Source organism: Pezoporus flaviventris, unplaced genomic scaffold, assembly GCF_033815535.1.
Source record: "Pezoporus flaviventris isolate CSIRO_AGI_PZ_B2104156 unplaced genomic scaffold, CSIRO_AGI_Pfla_v1 ptg000025l, whole genome shotgun sequence".
In the NCBI taxonomy this organism is placed as follows: Eukaryota; Metazoa; Chordata; class Aves; order Psittaciformes; family Psittacidae; genus Pezoporus; species Pezoporus flaviventris.
In genome coordinates, this window is record NW_026892573.1 from 23132971 (window position 1) to 23146212 (window position 13242).

The 13242-nt window shown below is 35.7% G+C and overlaps 1 protein-coding gene across 5 annotated transcripts in view; it reads right to left on the reverse strand.

Annotated features, from left to right (window-relative positions):
• Positions 1-13242, reverse strand: part of CNTN5 (contactin 5) — a 723743-nt gene that overhangs the window by 418779 nt on the left and 291722 nt on the right. For all 5 annotated transcript variants that reach the window (XM_061457841.1, XM_061457839.1, XM_061457838.1 and 2 more), the window contains one exon: positions 558-680. In XM_061457841.1, coding sequence (XP_061313825.1) covers positions 558-612 — 55 coding nt within the window. In that variant the 5' untranslated portion in view covers positions 613-680. The remainder of the gene's footprint in view (positions 1-557; positions 681-13242) is intronic.

Genomic DNA, 13242 nt, shown 5'->3' on the forward strand with positions numbered 1-13242 from the left:
GAGAAGCCTAAATGATTATTTATTAACTCATTTTATTATTTGCAAAGGTAAAGACAACTAAACTAATGCCAAAAGAAAAACCTGCAAGAGAAATACACTTACTTCATGGACAGAAATCATAATGACCAATAAAAAAACATACACATAATTAAGAAAAAAACAGAATAACCTAATAGATAGTTTCCAAAACCAGAACAGGATCCTGAAGTGAAACATTCTGCAGCAGTTAGTCTTAGGAAAGCACTGTGCTAATTAATGAATAATCTTCCAATTTTATTTTCTTTTTTTTTCAGTGAAGTTTTTGTTGCCTTTTCAAATTAGGTACATAGCTATCCTCTCTTTTAAATGTTTTTCAGATTTATGTACAAATTAAAGGCAGACGGACAGCACTTCTAAATCATCTCTTAATCTAAATTTTCACAATTTCACCACTTAGGGAAATAGTTTTAATAGTGATGTTGCTCTTCTCTGGCATGCTTTTACATCTTCCTATTTCTGTTCGCAGTTAAAAGCCTTGAAACAACACACACAGTTTTCTTGGGTTTGTTTTGATTTACCTGAAAGACAGCCAGTGAGTGACAGAAACAGAAACAGTTTCCATGACAACCACATCCTTGGTCGTAAAGGTCCCTCTTTGTGTGGTTGTTAGCAATGTTGACGTTTCTTCATTAAAGCTTAGCCTAGTGAGACAAAGACAAATCTCTGTCAGGAAAATTAAAAATATCTTGCAATAGTATGATAGACAACTCAGGAGACAAAGCTGGTCGTAGTGCAATTAAAAGTCCAGTTCCAAAGAACTTGGTTTGCACAGTGGCAGGTAGCCTGACAGATACTCACAGGGATCTCGCTTCCGTAGTTACCTGTGTTAATAGCTGAAATGTTCGTGGCAGTGCTTTATGTATATATGTATATAGATATCACCCAAATGCTCTATGTGGATTGAAGCTTTGAATCTCAGAAAAAAGCAGAACTTAGACAGAAGATAGCAGCAAACATATTCAAAGCATATAGGTTGGCATGCATTCATCTGCTCCTGAAAGCAGTATGTTGATGTTTGGTATAAAGCATTTTAAAAATCCCAAACTAAAATAATTTGCTCTAGGAAAATTCAAGCATTTTTACTACTTGCAAATTGGCTGAAATATATTCTGGTTTCTTCCAGTTTACTTTCATGTAAGGTTTGAAAAAAAACACCATTTATACAGAACAGATTATTCCTACTCTACATCAGAATTTAGTTTTCTATTTGTCCATGATTTGTACATACATCTTGGCACACTACATCTTGACGACTGTGTAATCAGGTATCACTTTAACAATATCAGTAACTTATCACACCAGGGCTTAAAGATTTTGTGTTTAAATGACTGAAAACTCAATCTAAAATATGAGAAGGTTCAGCTGATTTTGTATGGACATGAGTGTACTTCTGTTCTTAGACTGCATCAAGCTGCAAACATAAAATTCATCTCCAAGACTTAATTAGCCATCTCTGTTTAGGAAACCTTTGAGATCCTCTTCTTTAAACCCAAGGAATCTTTAACCCTTAGAGGTCATGATCCACAGCTACAAGAACAATCCAATCGGACAGAACAATGAGACAAAGACAACTTTGCTTTGTTCCCCTATCAGCACCCTTTGAGGCATAATGTGATTACTACAGGTTACAATCAGTTCAGTTGCATGCCACAGGTGCTGGTTTGGGGGTCCTGTCCTGTATATTAGAAAATTCACAGTTAAACATGCAGAGGTAAAGCTCAACACAGTTGACAAAAGAAAAAAAAATCATAATGTAAGAGTAGGTTCCTGATGGATTATTCCATTTCAACTGCTCTCTGAGCATCTCTATTTGCAACCTATTTTGACAGCCTTTACTTCATATATAGAAAGGCACACAGTGTGAACACAAGACGACAGCAGCTGTTTATGTTGCTGGTAGTTATTCCTGCAACAATCTAAAGGTGCAGCTTGTCAGCTTTCATTTATTACAGCACAGCAGGTACAGTTTCCAACACAGATAAAAATTCCCATTTATGATCATACTTCCTTCCAGGTAATGCAGACCAGGCAAACTTAATATCAAGTATACACTCTAATATAAGTGTCTCTGAAAGAGAACATAACAATCTGGTAGTGAAGTGACTTTACACATAGTGCCTGTAGCTCATCTAAAAATCCACAGGAAACCTCCTCAATTAATTATTAATGTCAGCTGCCTTTGTTTTTCACTTCAGTGATAATCTGGTTTCGGTCACTGTGTTCCTTTGGTTAGTGAATTCTCTTGTTCAGCATTCTTCGCCTTTGGGAAATAAGTATTTTCATTAATATTTAATTTTTTCCCTTATGGCCATATCTGTTAAAGAGGGTAAAGCACAGCTTCCCTCCCTCCCCCAGCAGTCCCCCTGAACTTTATTACTCTCTTCTTTCTCTTTTCCTTCTTCTCTTCAGCTGCTTTTATAATAGTACAAAATAGAAATTATGCTAACTCGGTGATTTCTCTGTTGCATGAACAGGAAAAAATATACCAAGGTTTCCAGCAGTGAAGTGTGAGATTGTTGTTGTTAGCATTAGTTTTAGATGTTATTGTGCCTGTTGCATCAGACTTTTCAAAAACAGTATCAAAGGATGTGATTAGTAGAGCAGAAAGGTGTCAATCAATGGGAACATCAAAATGCAAGATACACTTATATGCATTTATCTTTGTATTCTTCAAACATAATGATTTTAAGATCTCTGGGAAAAGGGATGTCTTTTTAATGAAAGATTCATTAAAGAAACAGAGTTACGAGAACTTGTGCCAGATAAGGAGCTTAATATCTATCTCACATATATACATACTTAACTATTATAGATAAATATCTATAACAGCTTCTATATGACCATCCTTAACTGTGACCTACATAACCTGACCCTATTAATGTGAAACAACTTGAGCCCTGTTACCCAGGCATATTAAAATGTAAAAGCAGAACACAATGACAGAGAGATGCTCTGAATTAACTCCTGAATGTGGGACACTGACCTTCTTATTATGGTATTTGTTGCATAAATATATTGGCTATTTCAGTAGGAAAATAACAAAACAACATAGGGGAAAATATATCCCTGCATACCTTTTTAAATATCTATCTCGAAAACTTGACTATTATCATCATGAAAGGATCTTGCATGTTTACTTGTACTTTTGATGTATTTCTTGAATCTTCTGGGATACTTGGCAAATATTTTACTGGCCATGCAGACAAACAGCATAGCAACATAGGTTTATTGTACATCTAAGAACAGAGGAGTACAGTTTGTACAGTCTCTCAAAGACAATTGCATATATTGCATATATTGTGCTACTACATGGCATGCAGGATAATCACAAAGGTGCTTTCTAGGAAATAATACAGGCAAGAGCATGAAGGTGCTATATTTAATAAATATAGACCTATAGTCTAATTTCTACTTTAGATTTAATGAAGGGATGAACACTGGGCTGTACTGTCAATGGCTGTCATCTGATTTTTGGATGACTGGGCTCTCACTTTATAGAGAATCTTGGGTGAAGACTTCCTTACTGCTTATAGCAAAAAGACCAAAGCTGCACTAAAGCAATTAAAAACAAAATCTTCTTTCTTAAACAGAAAAAAAAAAATATTATTGCTTTAAAAGCAGCTAATAGATATTCTCTTAGATCTGGTAAGAATGCTCTCATTCCTAAACCTGGCTCATTCTTAAAGCTTAAGGGCATATATATACAAACAGTATTCAGTTGTTCTTGATTTGAAAATCTTGTTAACTTTCTGGATTATTTCCCAGCCGTATCTCCATCCCAGAATGAGAAGTATTTCAAAACAAGCACTTACATTTTAATCCTAAGAATACAGAACAAAATACACAGTCATGAATACTCCAATATATATGCCAATGCAAAAGAATACCGCTGAAGATGCTTCTCAAAACAACTATAAAATAATTTCAAATGAACAGTAACTATTTCCCCTCCCCCAAAATAGATTTGGACCTCCAAAAATCCAACTGACTTCTTTGGAACAGTTTGTTTGCTTCATTGGTAATTCAGTGCAAGAAAATAAAATTAAGTTGTCCAGAATATAAATTGTCCCATAGATTTCTTTTGCATAGTGCATGATTTGACAAAGCTCTACAGTCTAGATTTTAAAAGTAAGGATGGAATGTATACAATTTCTGAGGGTTTTTTTCCTGGTTTCTTCACAAAATATGCAAAATCAGTAAGCTTTTTTTTTTAAAATAATGAATTTTATGTAAAAATCAGTGATCCAAAATAAAGGTGATGTATAGTGATATAATTTCTCTAAGAAATTCAACTTCTTCTGCACGAAGAATTAGCAAATTCCACATGGTACTATCCATAGTCCTTTCTTTTCCCCAGAATGTCTGCCAAATTGCTTTGAAATTTCTTTAATTCTGTGTGCTGGTTATAGACAACTTATTAAAACATTCACCAGTCAGTATTTTTTAATGAATTGCTTTGGTTGGATTTTGTCTCGTGGTTCTGAATCCCAACAGAATTTTGGAAGAATGCAATGATGTCAACACTAATGTACAAGAGACTTAAACTAATGTAATGTTTCTAATAATAGTACCTATTATTATTACTTTTTTTCTAGAACATATGATAAACAGATATGTAGCTACAAAGATTTGTTCTTTTTCTTAATTAAAATAGTTAAGAAGTGAAGATTTTTACCAGATACTGTGATACTGATATCAAAGTTCTTTCTTCCATTATCACTACCTAATTTTCCTTTCCCATCATATGAATATTTATCAATTTTGCTCTACCAATATGAAAGGGATGATTACTTAAATCCATATCCTCTCTTCAAGCAGTGTAGCACGTCTTTATCTCTACAGTGACTATAGTGCTTAGAAGAAAGCATATGACTTGTTTCAAAAAGAAAAAGTGCTCACTGATGTATTTCTTTTTCCTATATCAATATATATGAGAGGAAAGCCTAAGTCACTGGCACTTCACAGTATTTAATTTTTTCTTTCCTTTAGAAAAAGAACACACAGGTAATGAAGAAATAATACCAGTAATAAGCAATTCTGATATTCTGCATGGATTTGAAAGATCAAAAACTGAAGAAATTAGGAGATTAATGGAAAGAAAAACACAGCATATGCTACAATGAACAGATATGTGGTTTTAGATAATGTTTCTAGGAAATCCTTATCTTCATATTTAGTTAGTGGAGGATGTTGGTCTAAGGTGCAACTAAACTGCTAATAAGATTCCTCAAGGTGGCAAACCTATAAAATCAATGCAATGAGCTAAGTATCACTGACTAGGCTTTCCATAAAAGGCTTTTGGAAAAAGACAGAGGTCCTACTTAAAAACAGTTTAAAACACTGAAATGAAGCCTTCTATTCAACACTGAAGTCCAGGTGTCTTCCTGCACAACCTTTACTTCAGTCAGGGCTTGGAATACCTGAATCGAACTGCTGCAGTCAGCAGGTCAGCATGTCTTTCTTGCTCCCATGAGTATCAGACCTGGTTAGAGTCTTCAGAAGAGCAAAGGTTCAGATGCTACAAAGTCCATCATGAACAGAGGAGATAGTTTGGCTGGAAATTTTTTGAAAGAGAGTTGAGAGTTCCCTGATGATTTATTTACATATAAAGTTAACTACAAGACCATGATTATGACAAATACTGGGTATACGGAATATAAATAACCTCTATTAAGTTCATGTTTCTGCTTGTTTTCAATAAAGAATCAATTTGCTCAGTCCAATGTCTTTTTGGCAATACTATTTACAAAATGGTTTAAATTAAATAAAAACATATTAAGTTAATATTTGATAAAAGTCATACCACAGACACTTTTACAATGAAGTATCAGTGGATTTTGATATAGGACAAATGAAAGTGAAATGATATTAAGCCAATGTAAACAGCAAGGCATCTTGTAGCATTGATTATCACCCCAAGGGAAGATCATTTATTTTCAAGTTTTAATAACAGTCCAACCTATTGTAAAGAAAATTTAATAAAGCACAAGTTTAGCAGTTTCATAAAACAATTTCTGAGTTGGCTTATGAACACTTAATTTACTGCTACCAATATTAAAAGTTTATTCTGCAATGGAACTTTTCCTTGTCAGGTTCTTCCTGGCAAGCCACCAGGACTTTCAGTATCTAAATTAATATTTTATAAGGTGTTTTTTTAATTCATGATGTTAATATAGCTTTCAAAGGTACCAGTCAAATTCTAGGAAGAAGCATAGAATGCTACTGTTCAAAAGAAGCAAACTGGCTATTTCTGAACTGTGGATCACTCAGATTTCCTAAATTGGTGAATGAGTGTCTCAACTACTGCTCTGAAAACCAAAACAAAATATTTGACTGCAAATGCTGAATAAGAATCTCAAAATGCCTACGAGTCCAAGAGGTTCTGAATTATTCAGATGAACTAAACCTGTTTTGAAAACTGTGCACAGTACCTATAAGAAATTAATACTGTATTAAACATTGATTATTTTCTATTAATTGAATATATTTGTAAAGACATATTCAAAAAACAAGGTTTTGAATAGAAGATGCAGAATGTCTGCCCTTCCAACACATGCATATCAATCTTGTGATGAAAGCAAGGAAATTATAACATTTCAGGCAATTGACTGAATTTTCGTAGTGTTTAATATTACTTTTTTATCAAGTCATCTGCTACTGAGTGTAGTTGAGATTAACAAAGTAATTTGACCATGAAGGCTGGTTTAGTGCTGAATTATTTCAGGTATCATTCAATGTTACTTGCTAGAGGAGCTAAGTCCTCTTTGGGCTTCCTACTGCAAATCAGACATAAAAATGTCATCAGCATGTTCAGGGAAATGAGAAGATGGCAGAAATAGTTCTCAGCTTCTCTAAACTAGCAATGGTGAGGTGCTGCTATTTGCCCACATTCATTTGAATATAGCATGAAAAAATCAGAGTACTGCTTTGCAAGTCAAGAGTTTCAGGATATACCTGTAGGCACTGGGTGCTGAGAAGGGATACAATCCTGGATTCCTGTGCTACTCCCAAGGACTAAAGCAGCTCTGACATGCTGCTCCCACTGTAAGGAGTGGACATGTTCTTTGATGAATAACAGCCTATTGGACAAAGCCTTGTGAGAAGGAAAGTGATGGTATTAATTCTGGGTTCTTTGTTTTTTTTTCCCCCCATCTGTCAGACTGACAGTTACTAAACTTTAACTCACATTTCAGAGAAGCAGCCGCTGGCAACGAAGCAGTCTGAAAAGCCCTGCTTAGGTATGTGAATAAGCACTGCAACACAGATTGACCTCATCAGCATGATTTTCCAGTTTCTTAAAGCCTGAACTGGAAGTAAATAGATTTCCTCACAACTACCACAGTTGTTCTTTTATTAACTTTATAAATGGTTATTTCTTCAAATCCCAGAAACCTTTATGCCAGTCATGTACTTGTGTCAATATTCATTACAAGGAAGTAGTAGGAAATAAAGAATAAAGAGAAAAATTATGTGCAATTTGACACTTCAGAAATTAGTTATGTAAGCTCTCTTATTAGTAAAAGAAGAGAAATAGACAACCTGAAGGAAAATGTATTCAAACCATTTTTGACAGCTATTTTAGAGTGAAATGAACAACCTTTTTCTTTTGGCTTACTGTGATGGAAACCTGATTTCAGCAGAAGCCCAGACAGCTACCCTAAATTACTCAATTAACTTTCTACACATCTTTTAACCACCTCCAGGTGTGGTGATTCCACCACTTCTCTGGGCAGCCTGTTCGAAACAAAACATCCTGCTTTTGAAATATGAGGCATCTTTCTGTATTGTTATACTGTTATTTGAGAAAGAATAAAGCATATGTTGTCCAAGTCGAGATGATCTACGTATACAGACACCATGACAAAGGTACATCACTATTTTACAAGATTTTGCGTAAGCACAAATGTTTCATTACTTATGTATTCAGGTGAGAGGATTTGCCACAAAAAACATGAAACAGGTCGAAAAGATTACATCTTCAATTCAAGATAGGATAAAAGCTTCCTAAGCTTAAGAGACACAAGTCACTTTAGACGCTCCTGGAAACAATTCTTAATACTGAGTGTATTTTTAAAATATATACCTAAGTCAATCTCAAACTATCCAGATTAGTAAGAAAAAAGGAAGAAAATATTATTTGCTGTATTTAAATGGTTGGACTAGACTATCTCATTAGAATTAGTAGTTGTCACATTGCAGGCTAGCAAAGAATTTAGTTAATATACAGTAAAAAGACATTGCATTTGGAATTTAGCCGCTAGAGCTATAGATGAAGATGTAGAATTTGAAAATGCATCAGTAAAAACAAAATCAGTTTGGAGAAGATATTTAAAACACCTGGTTGTTTTTCTGAAACAGTTATCATGGTTTAAATGCTAATAATTTTGTTCTTAGCTATTTTCCACTGAAACACTGCGATACATTTTTAAACTGCCATACTGAAGAATATTAATGATGCAACAAATTGACTGGTTCTACAAAGATGTATCAGGCTTTTTTATGAGCATATTTAATTGAACATGTTTCTTAAGTTTCTAATTACAACCAGTACTAAAAGTGTCTAGATGCTGGAGGATGCATTTTTATATTTAAACATTCCTTGTTATTATTCCTTATATGGCAGATAGTTCACTAAGATATAATGATAGGATATTAAAGTGAAATAGAGATCTCATTATTAAAACAGAAGCTTGTCTTAATATTAAGGAAAAAAAATAAATAACTCTAAGTGGAATAAGCACCTCTTCATTTTCTTTCACAAATCTCATTTTTATTATGAGCTAAATGTCAGAGACATAAAAATGTAACTGGTAGCATGATCCCATTCAGGAAGGTTTGTATCTGTTTTCATACTGTATTAAACATTTTTTTTTCCCCCAAAGATATTAAATAAAGCCAGTGAACTTTACTAAGGGATCAAATTTCAACCACATGTATTTTAGCCTATCTGAGGATGGATTGTTTATATTTTAAGAGTAAGATATGACTGCAGTCAAATAACATCTCTTCCTGTATTTTAACTCAGTATTAGGGCAGACACCAATTATGAAATTGTGCTGTCAGGTTACCCCTCTAAGGGCAGTCACACACTTCACGTTTTCAGTGGCAAATTGAATTTGACATTTAATTTGAAGCCCAGGATACCATAATGTAAAACCTGCAGTATTAGTGATAAAGCAGGAGGGCAGACATCCTGGCTGCCTCTTTTAAATAGCCCTCTCCAAATTACTACTGTCTTCATTATTTTCTATGGGAGTTTTTTTCCTGATATTTAAAGGAAAATTCCAGGAAATATTTAGAATCACAGTGGCTCACAACTACAGCATTTCAGGTGCCTTTATAGATTCAAATAAATGATATACTATAAATTTCATCTATACATGCTATCCAGACTTCCTGTCATTTTTGAGTTTAGAGCTATCCTTATATAGCATAAATCTTAGTAGCTGGTGGTGCTGACACTTTCTCATTTATTTTTTCTTTGGAAGATAATTTCATTTTAAAGACAGTGTGCTAATAGTGGTTTCAAGCCTTTATGGGCTGAAGATTCATTTCTTGCAGAGATTTCTGTTCAGGTAGGTAGCCCTTCCTTGAATGCACTTCAGAGTAAAATATCAGAATGTAGTACTTTTAAGAAGCAGTTATAATTCCTCTTTGCTTGACAGAATAAACAAAAAATGTCATAACGTGGAAGTGCAGAGGCTAGTTTGGTACAGACACAAATGGAATTAAAAAAAACTAGGACAGTTCCTTGTTCCTGTAAGCTGTAATCATACAACAGCCACGAATTAAGCTATGAAATGAGTACTAGCTCAGAATCAGCCTCAGAGGCTGGCTCTAGTTGTAGATGTTGTGGTTTAAGCCCAGCTGCCACGCATCCTGCTCGCTCACTCGCCCCCTTTCTTCCCCCACGCCGCACCCCTCCACCCCCTTCCCGGAGGGATGGGGAGGAGAAAGAAAAGAATGTAACTGCTACGGGCTGAGATAAGAGCAGTCCAGTAACTAAGGGATAACACAAACCACTGCTGCTGCCACCAATAATAATAATGATAAGGGAAATAACAAGGTGTTGTAGTTTAAACCCAGTCAGACAGCTCGTTCACTCACTTCCCCCCCTTCTTGCCCCCCCCTACTCCTGGAGGGACGGAGAGGAGAATCTAAAAGAATGTAACTCCCACGGGTTGAGATAAGAACAGTTTAGTAACTAAGGTATAACACAAATCACTACTGCTACCACCAATGATAATAATGATAAAGGAAATAACAAGGGAAGAGAATACAACACCTCACCACCAGCTGACCAATAAATCGCCCGCCCCCCCCCCCCCCCCCCCCCAGCCCGACCAAGCACTGACCAATACCTCCTCCAGCCACGCAGTCCCAGCCCTTCTGGGTAACTCTCAGTTACCTCCTGGGCATGACGTGCTGTGGTATGGAATACTTCTTTGGTCAGTCTGGGTCAGGTGTCCTGTCTCTGCTTCCTCCCGGCCTCCCTCCTCCCTGGCAGAGCATGAGGCTCACAAAGTCCTTGGTCAGACTAAAACATCGGTGTTATCAACTCTGTTCCCAGGCTGAAAATCAAAACACAGCGCTGCACTGGCTACTAAGGAGAAAAAATGACTGCTACTGCTGAACCCAGGTCACAAGGGAAGAGAATACAACTGCTCACCACCCGCTGGCTGATACTCAGCCCAGCCGAGCAGTGATCTCGCCCTTTTGGGTAACTGCCCCCAGTTCTACATCATGGATATGACGTGCTGTGGTATGGAATACCTCTTTGGCTAGTTTGGATCAGGTGTCCTGTCTCTGCTTCCTCAGGGCTTCCCCTCCTCCTTTGCAGAGCATGAGACTCAGAAAGGCCTTGGTCAGACTAAACATGACTTAGCAACAACTAAAAACATCGGTGTTATCAGTGCTGTTCCCAGGCTGAAAGTCAAAAACACAGCACTGCACCAGCTACTAAGAAGGAGAAAAATGGCTGCTACTACTGAACCCAGGACAGTAGAATACTACATTAACTAACAGTGGATCTCAGTGTTACAGTATCTTTGTACACAAATAAAATCCAGACCAAATAGGAGCATAATTCTCTGGAATTATCCATCCTACACAACACATTTATATCTAACTCAGCATAACATGAATTTTGCATAAACTGGCACTATCTGATTTGTATTAAAGGCTGCAAGACCAAGTTATTTCCTATTCCTTTTCTGCCATTTATGCATTCTGTTTCAAGTGGCTGCAGTGGGTTTCATACAATTTTTGTACAGTTGGTATCCTAAAATGGAGTTTACTGTCATGAAGATCAATAGCTTTAGCACTTCTTTGAGAGAACCATTTCCCTAATTATACCAAGAAGTTGTCACAGTTCTCTAAGGAGAACTGGAAGGATATTTCTTAATTTCTTTTTCCTCATTCATTGTTTTTTATTTCTGAAATAGTTTCTGAAATTATTCCATAATGTAAAATTAATGTACAGTTCCTGGAATAATAGTTTATGGAATAATTTACTTACTTTTTTTTCCAGAGAGCAATGTCACTGACTGTGTTGACAGCCCTTATTTCCATTGATCTCCACCAGTCCTTTTCCTATTAGAACTTGCCTTGTAAAAATGTGTCGCTTTTCTTTAGCTTGTGAACTCAGGGTGGTTGTAGGCTGCGTTTAATGACAGAGGACAATTTCTTTCTTATTTATTCATTATTATTATTTCTTTCTTATTGCCATTCATGAAGGCAGAGAATTTAGAATTCAGAAGAAAGGACAAACTATACACAGCTTAAAGTTTTCAGCAGGGCATTTTCTTAGCTGTGTAAGATGTTTCACTTTGGTAAATTGACCTTGTCTATAAAATACAAACTAAGGGAGACAATTCAGCAAAATGCAGTGGAACATAATGAAGTATCTATGTATCTTTTGCTGTAAGTATGCTGAAATTCTGCTTGTGCACCAACCAAAAATCAGCTGGTTAAATACAAGCCTGGTGCTACTGGATGCTCTGGTACATACTGGACAAATGCTGGAGAGTCTTATTAATTACCCAGAGAAGTATCTATCTGGGCAGAGTTTTCAGTCACTTGTTTGACAGGGAGTGAAGTATCAGGCTCATAACTGCACCTGCTTAAGATGATTTTCTGTGCTTGTGAGAGGTATGTTGAATGATGCCTGCTTTTAAAGTTTAGCCATTTCCTTGCAAGAGACAGAAATCCCTTGGCACAGTCCTGATTAGTGGTTGTATAGGAACCAAGGTGGAATAGAGGTAGGCATTGAATGTGCTTTTCTTCCCTCACTGATAATTAGTTGGAATTGTGCTTTACAATTCAATTTCTAACCCCTGCTGCAAACAAGAATAGCTGGATGGCTAATGGGCAGAGTGACACTTGTATCTGAAAATGGATGCTGTCTCAGGATGCCTTGTCATCTTCCTGTTCTTCACTAGAGGTTTCATGCAAAGCAGCACAGGGAGAGAAGATGTCAAGAGGACACAGATTATGTAGAATAAGTCCTTAAAAATAGTCTGGTAATGCCTTTTGTTAACTGTGATTTTATACTTCCTGTTCTTCTTGACTCTTCCCTTAGATTCTAGTTATATGAGTTTATCCATAAAAAAATATGATCTATCTGTACAGCTTAGTATTGTTGCAGATCCTACCTTAGAAATATCTGAGCAATTGGAAAAAGATAATAATCCCTGGCATATTCACATCTTTTCTTTCTATTTTCCACATTATGTTGAAATAGTTTAAAAAAAAACAACAAAAGAATGAGCATGTAATTAAGTATGATTTTGTAAATTTCTATGGCAAATGGAGAAGCATGTATTGTTCTTGCTTTGAACCTTGTTTCTAGGTGTGAATAGCATATTACTTGCAGTCTTTCTATTTATGGGACTCCTTGGTCCCATAAGATTACCTATTAAAGGGCCAAATCTTTATGTTACTCAGAGTAATAAATGACATACATAAATAATTACATTAATTAATCTGTTTTTAAATTAAACTGATTTTCTAAATTGAACCAGACTTAAACAAGGACAAAGGGACATTAGAAATATGATAATGTAGCTAATTATACTGGAAAGCAGTCATGTGTTATCTTGGCCTATTTCCAGTAAATTGAAAGAGATCCTTCACTTCAGCACGAAAAGTGTAAAATAAAAGATATTCTCCCAGCTAAGCAAAGTCCAAAGATAAAAACACACA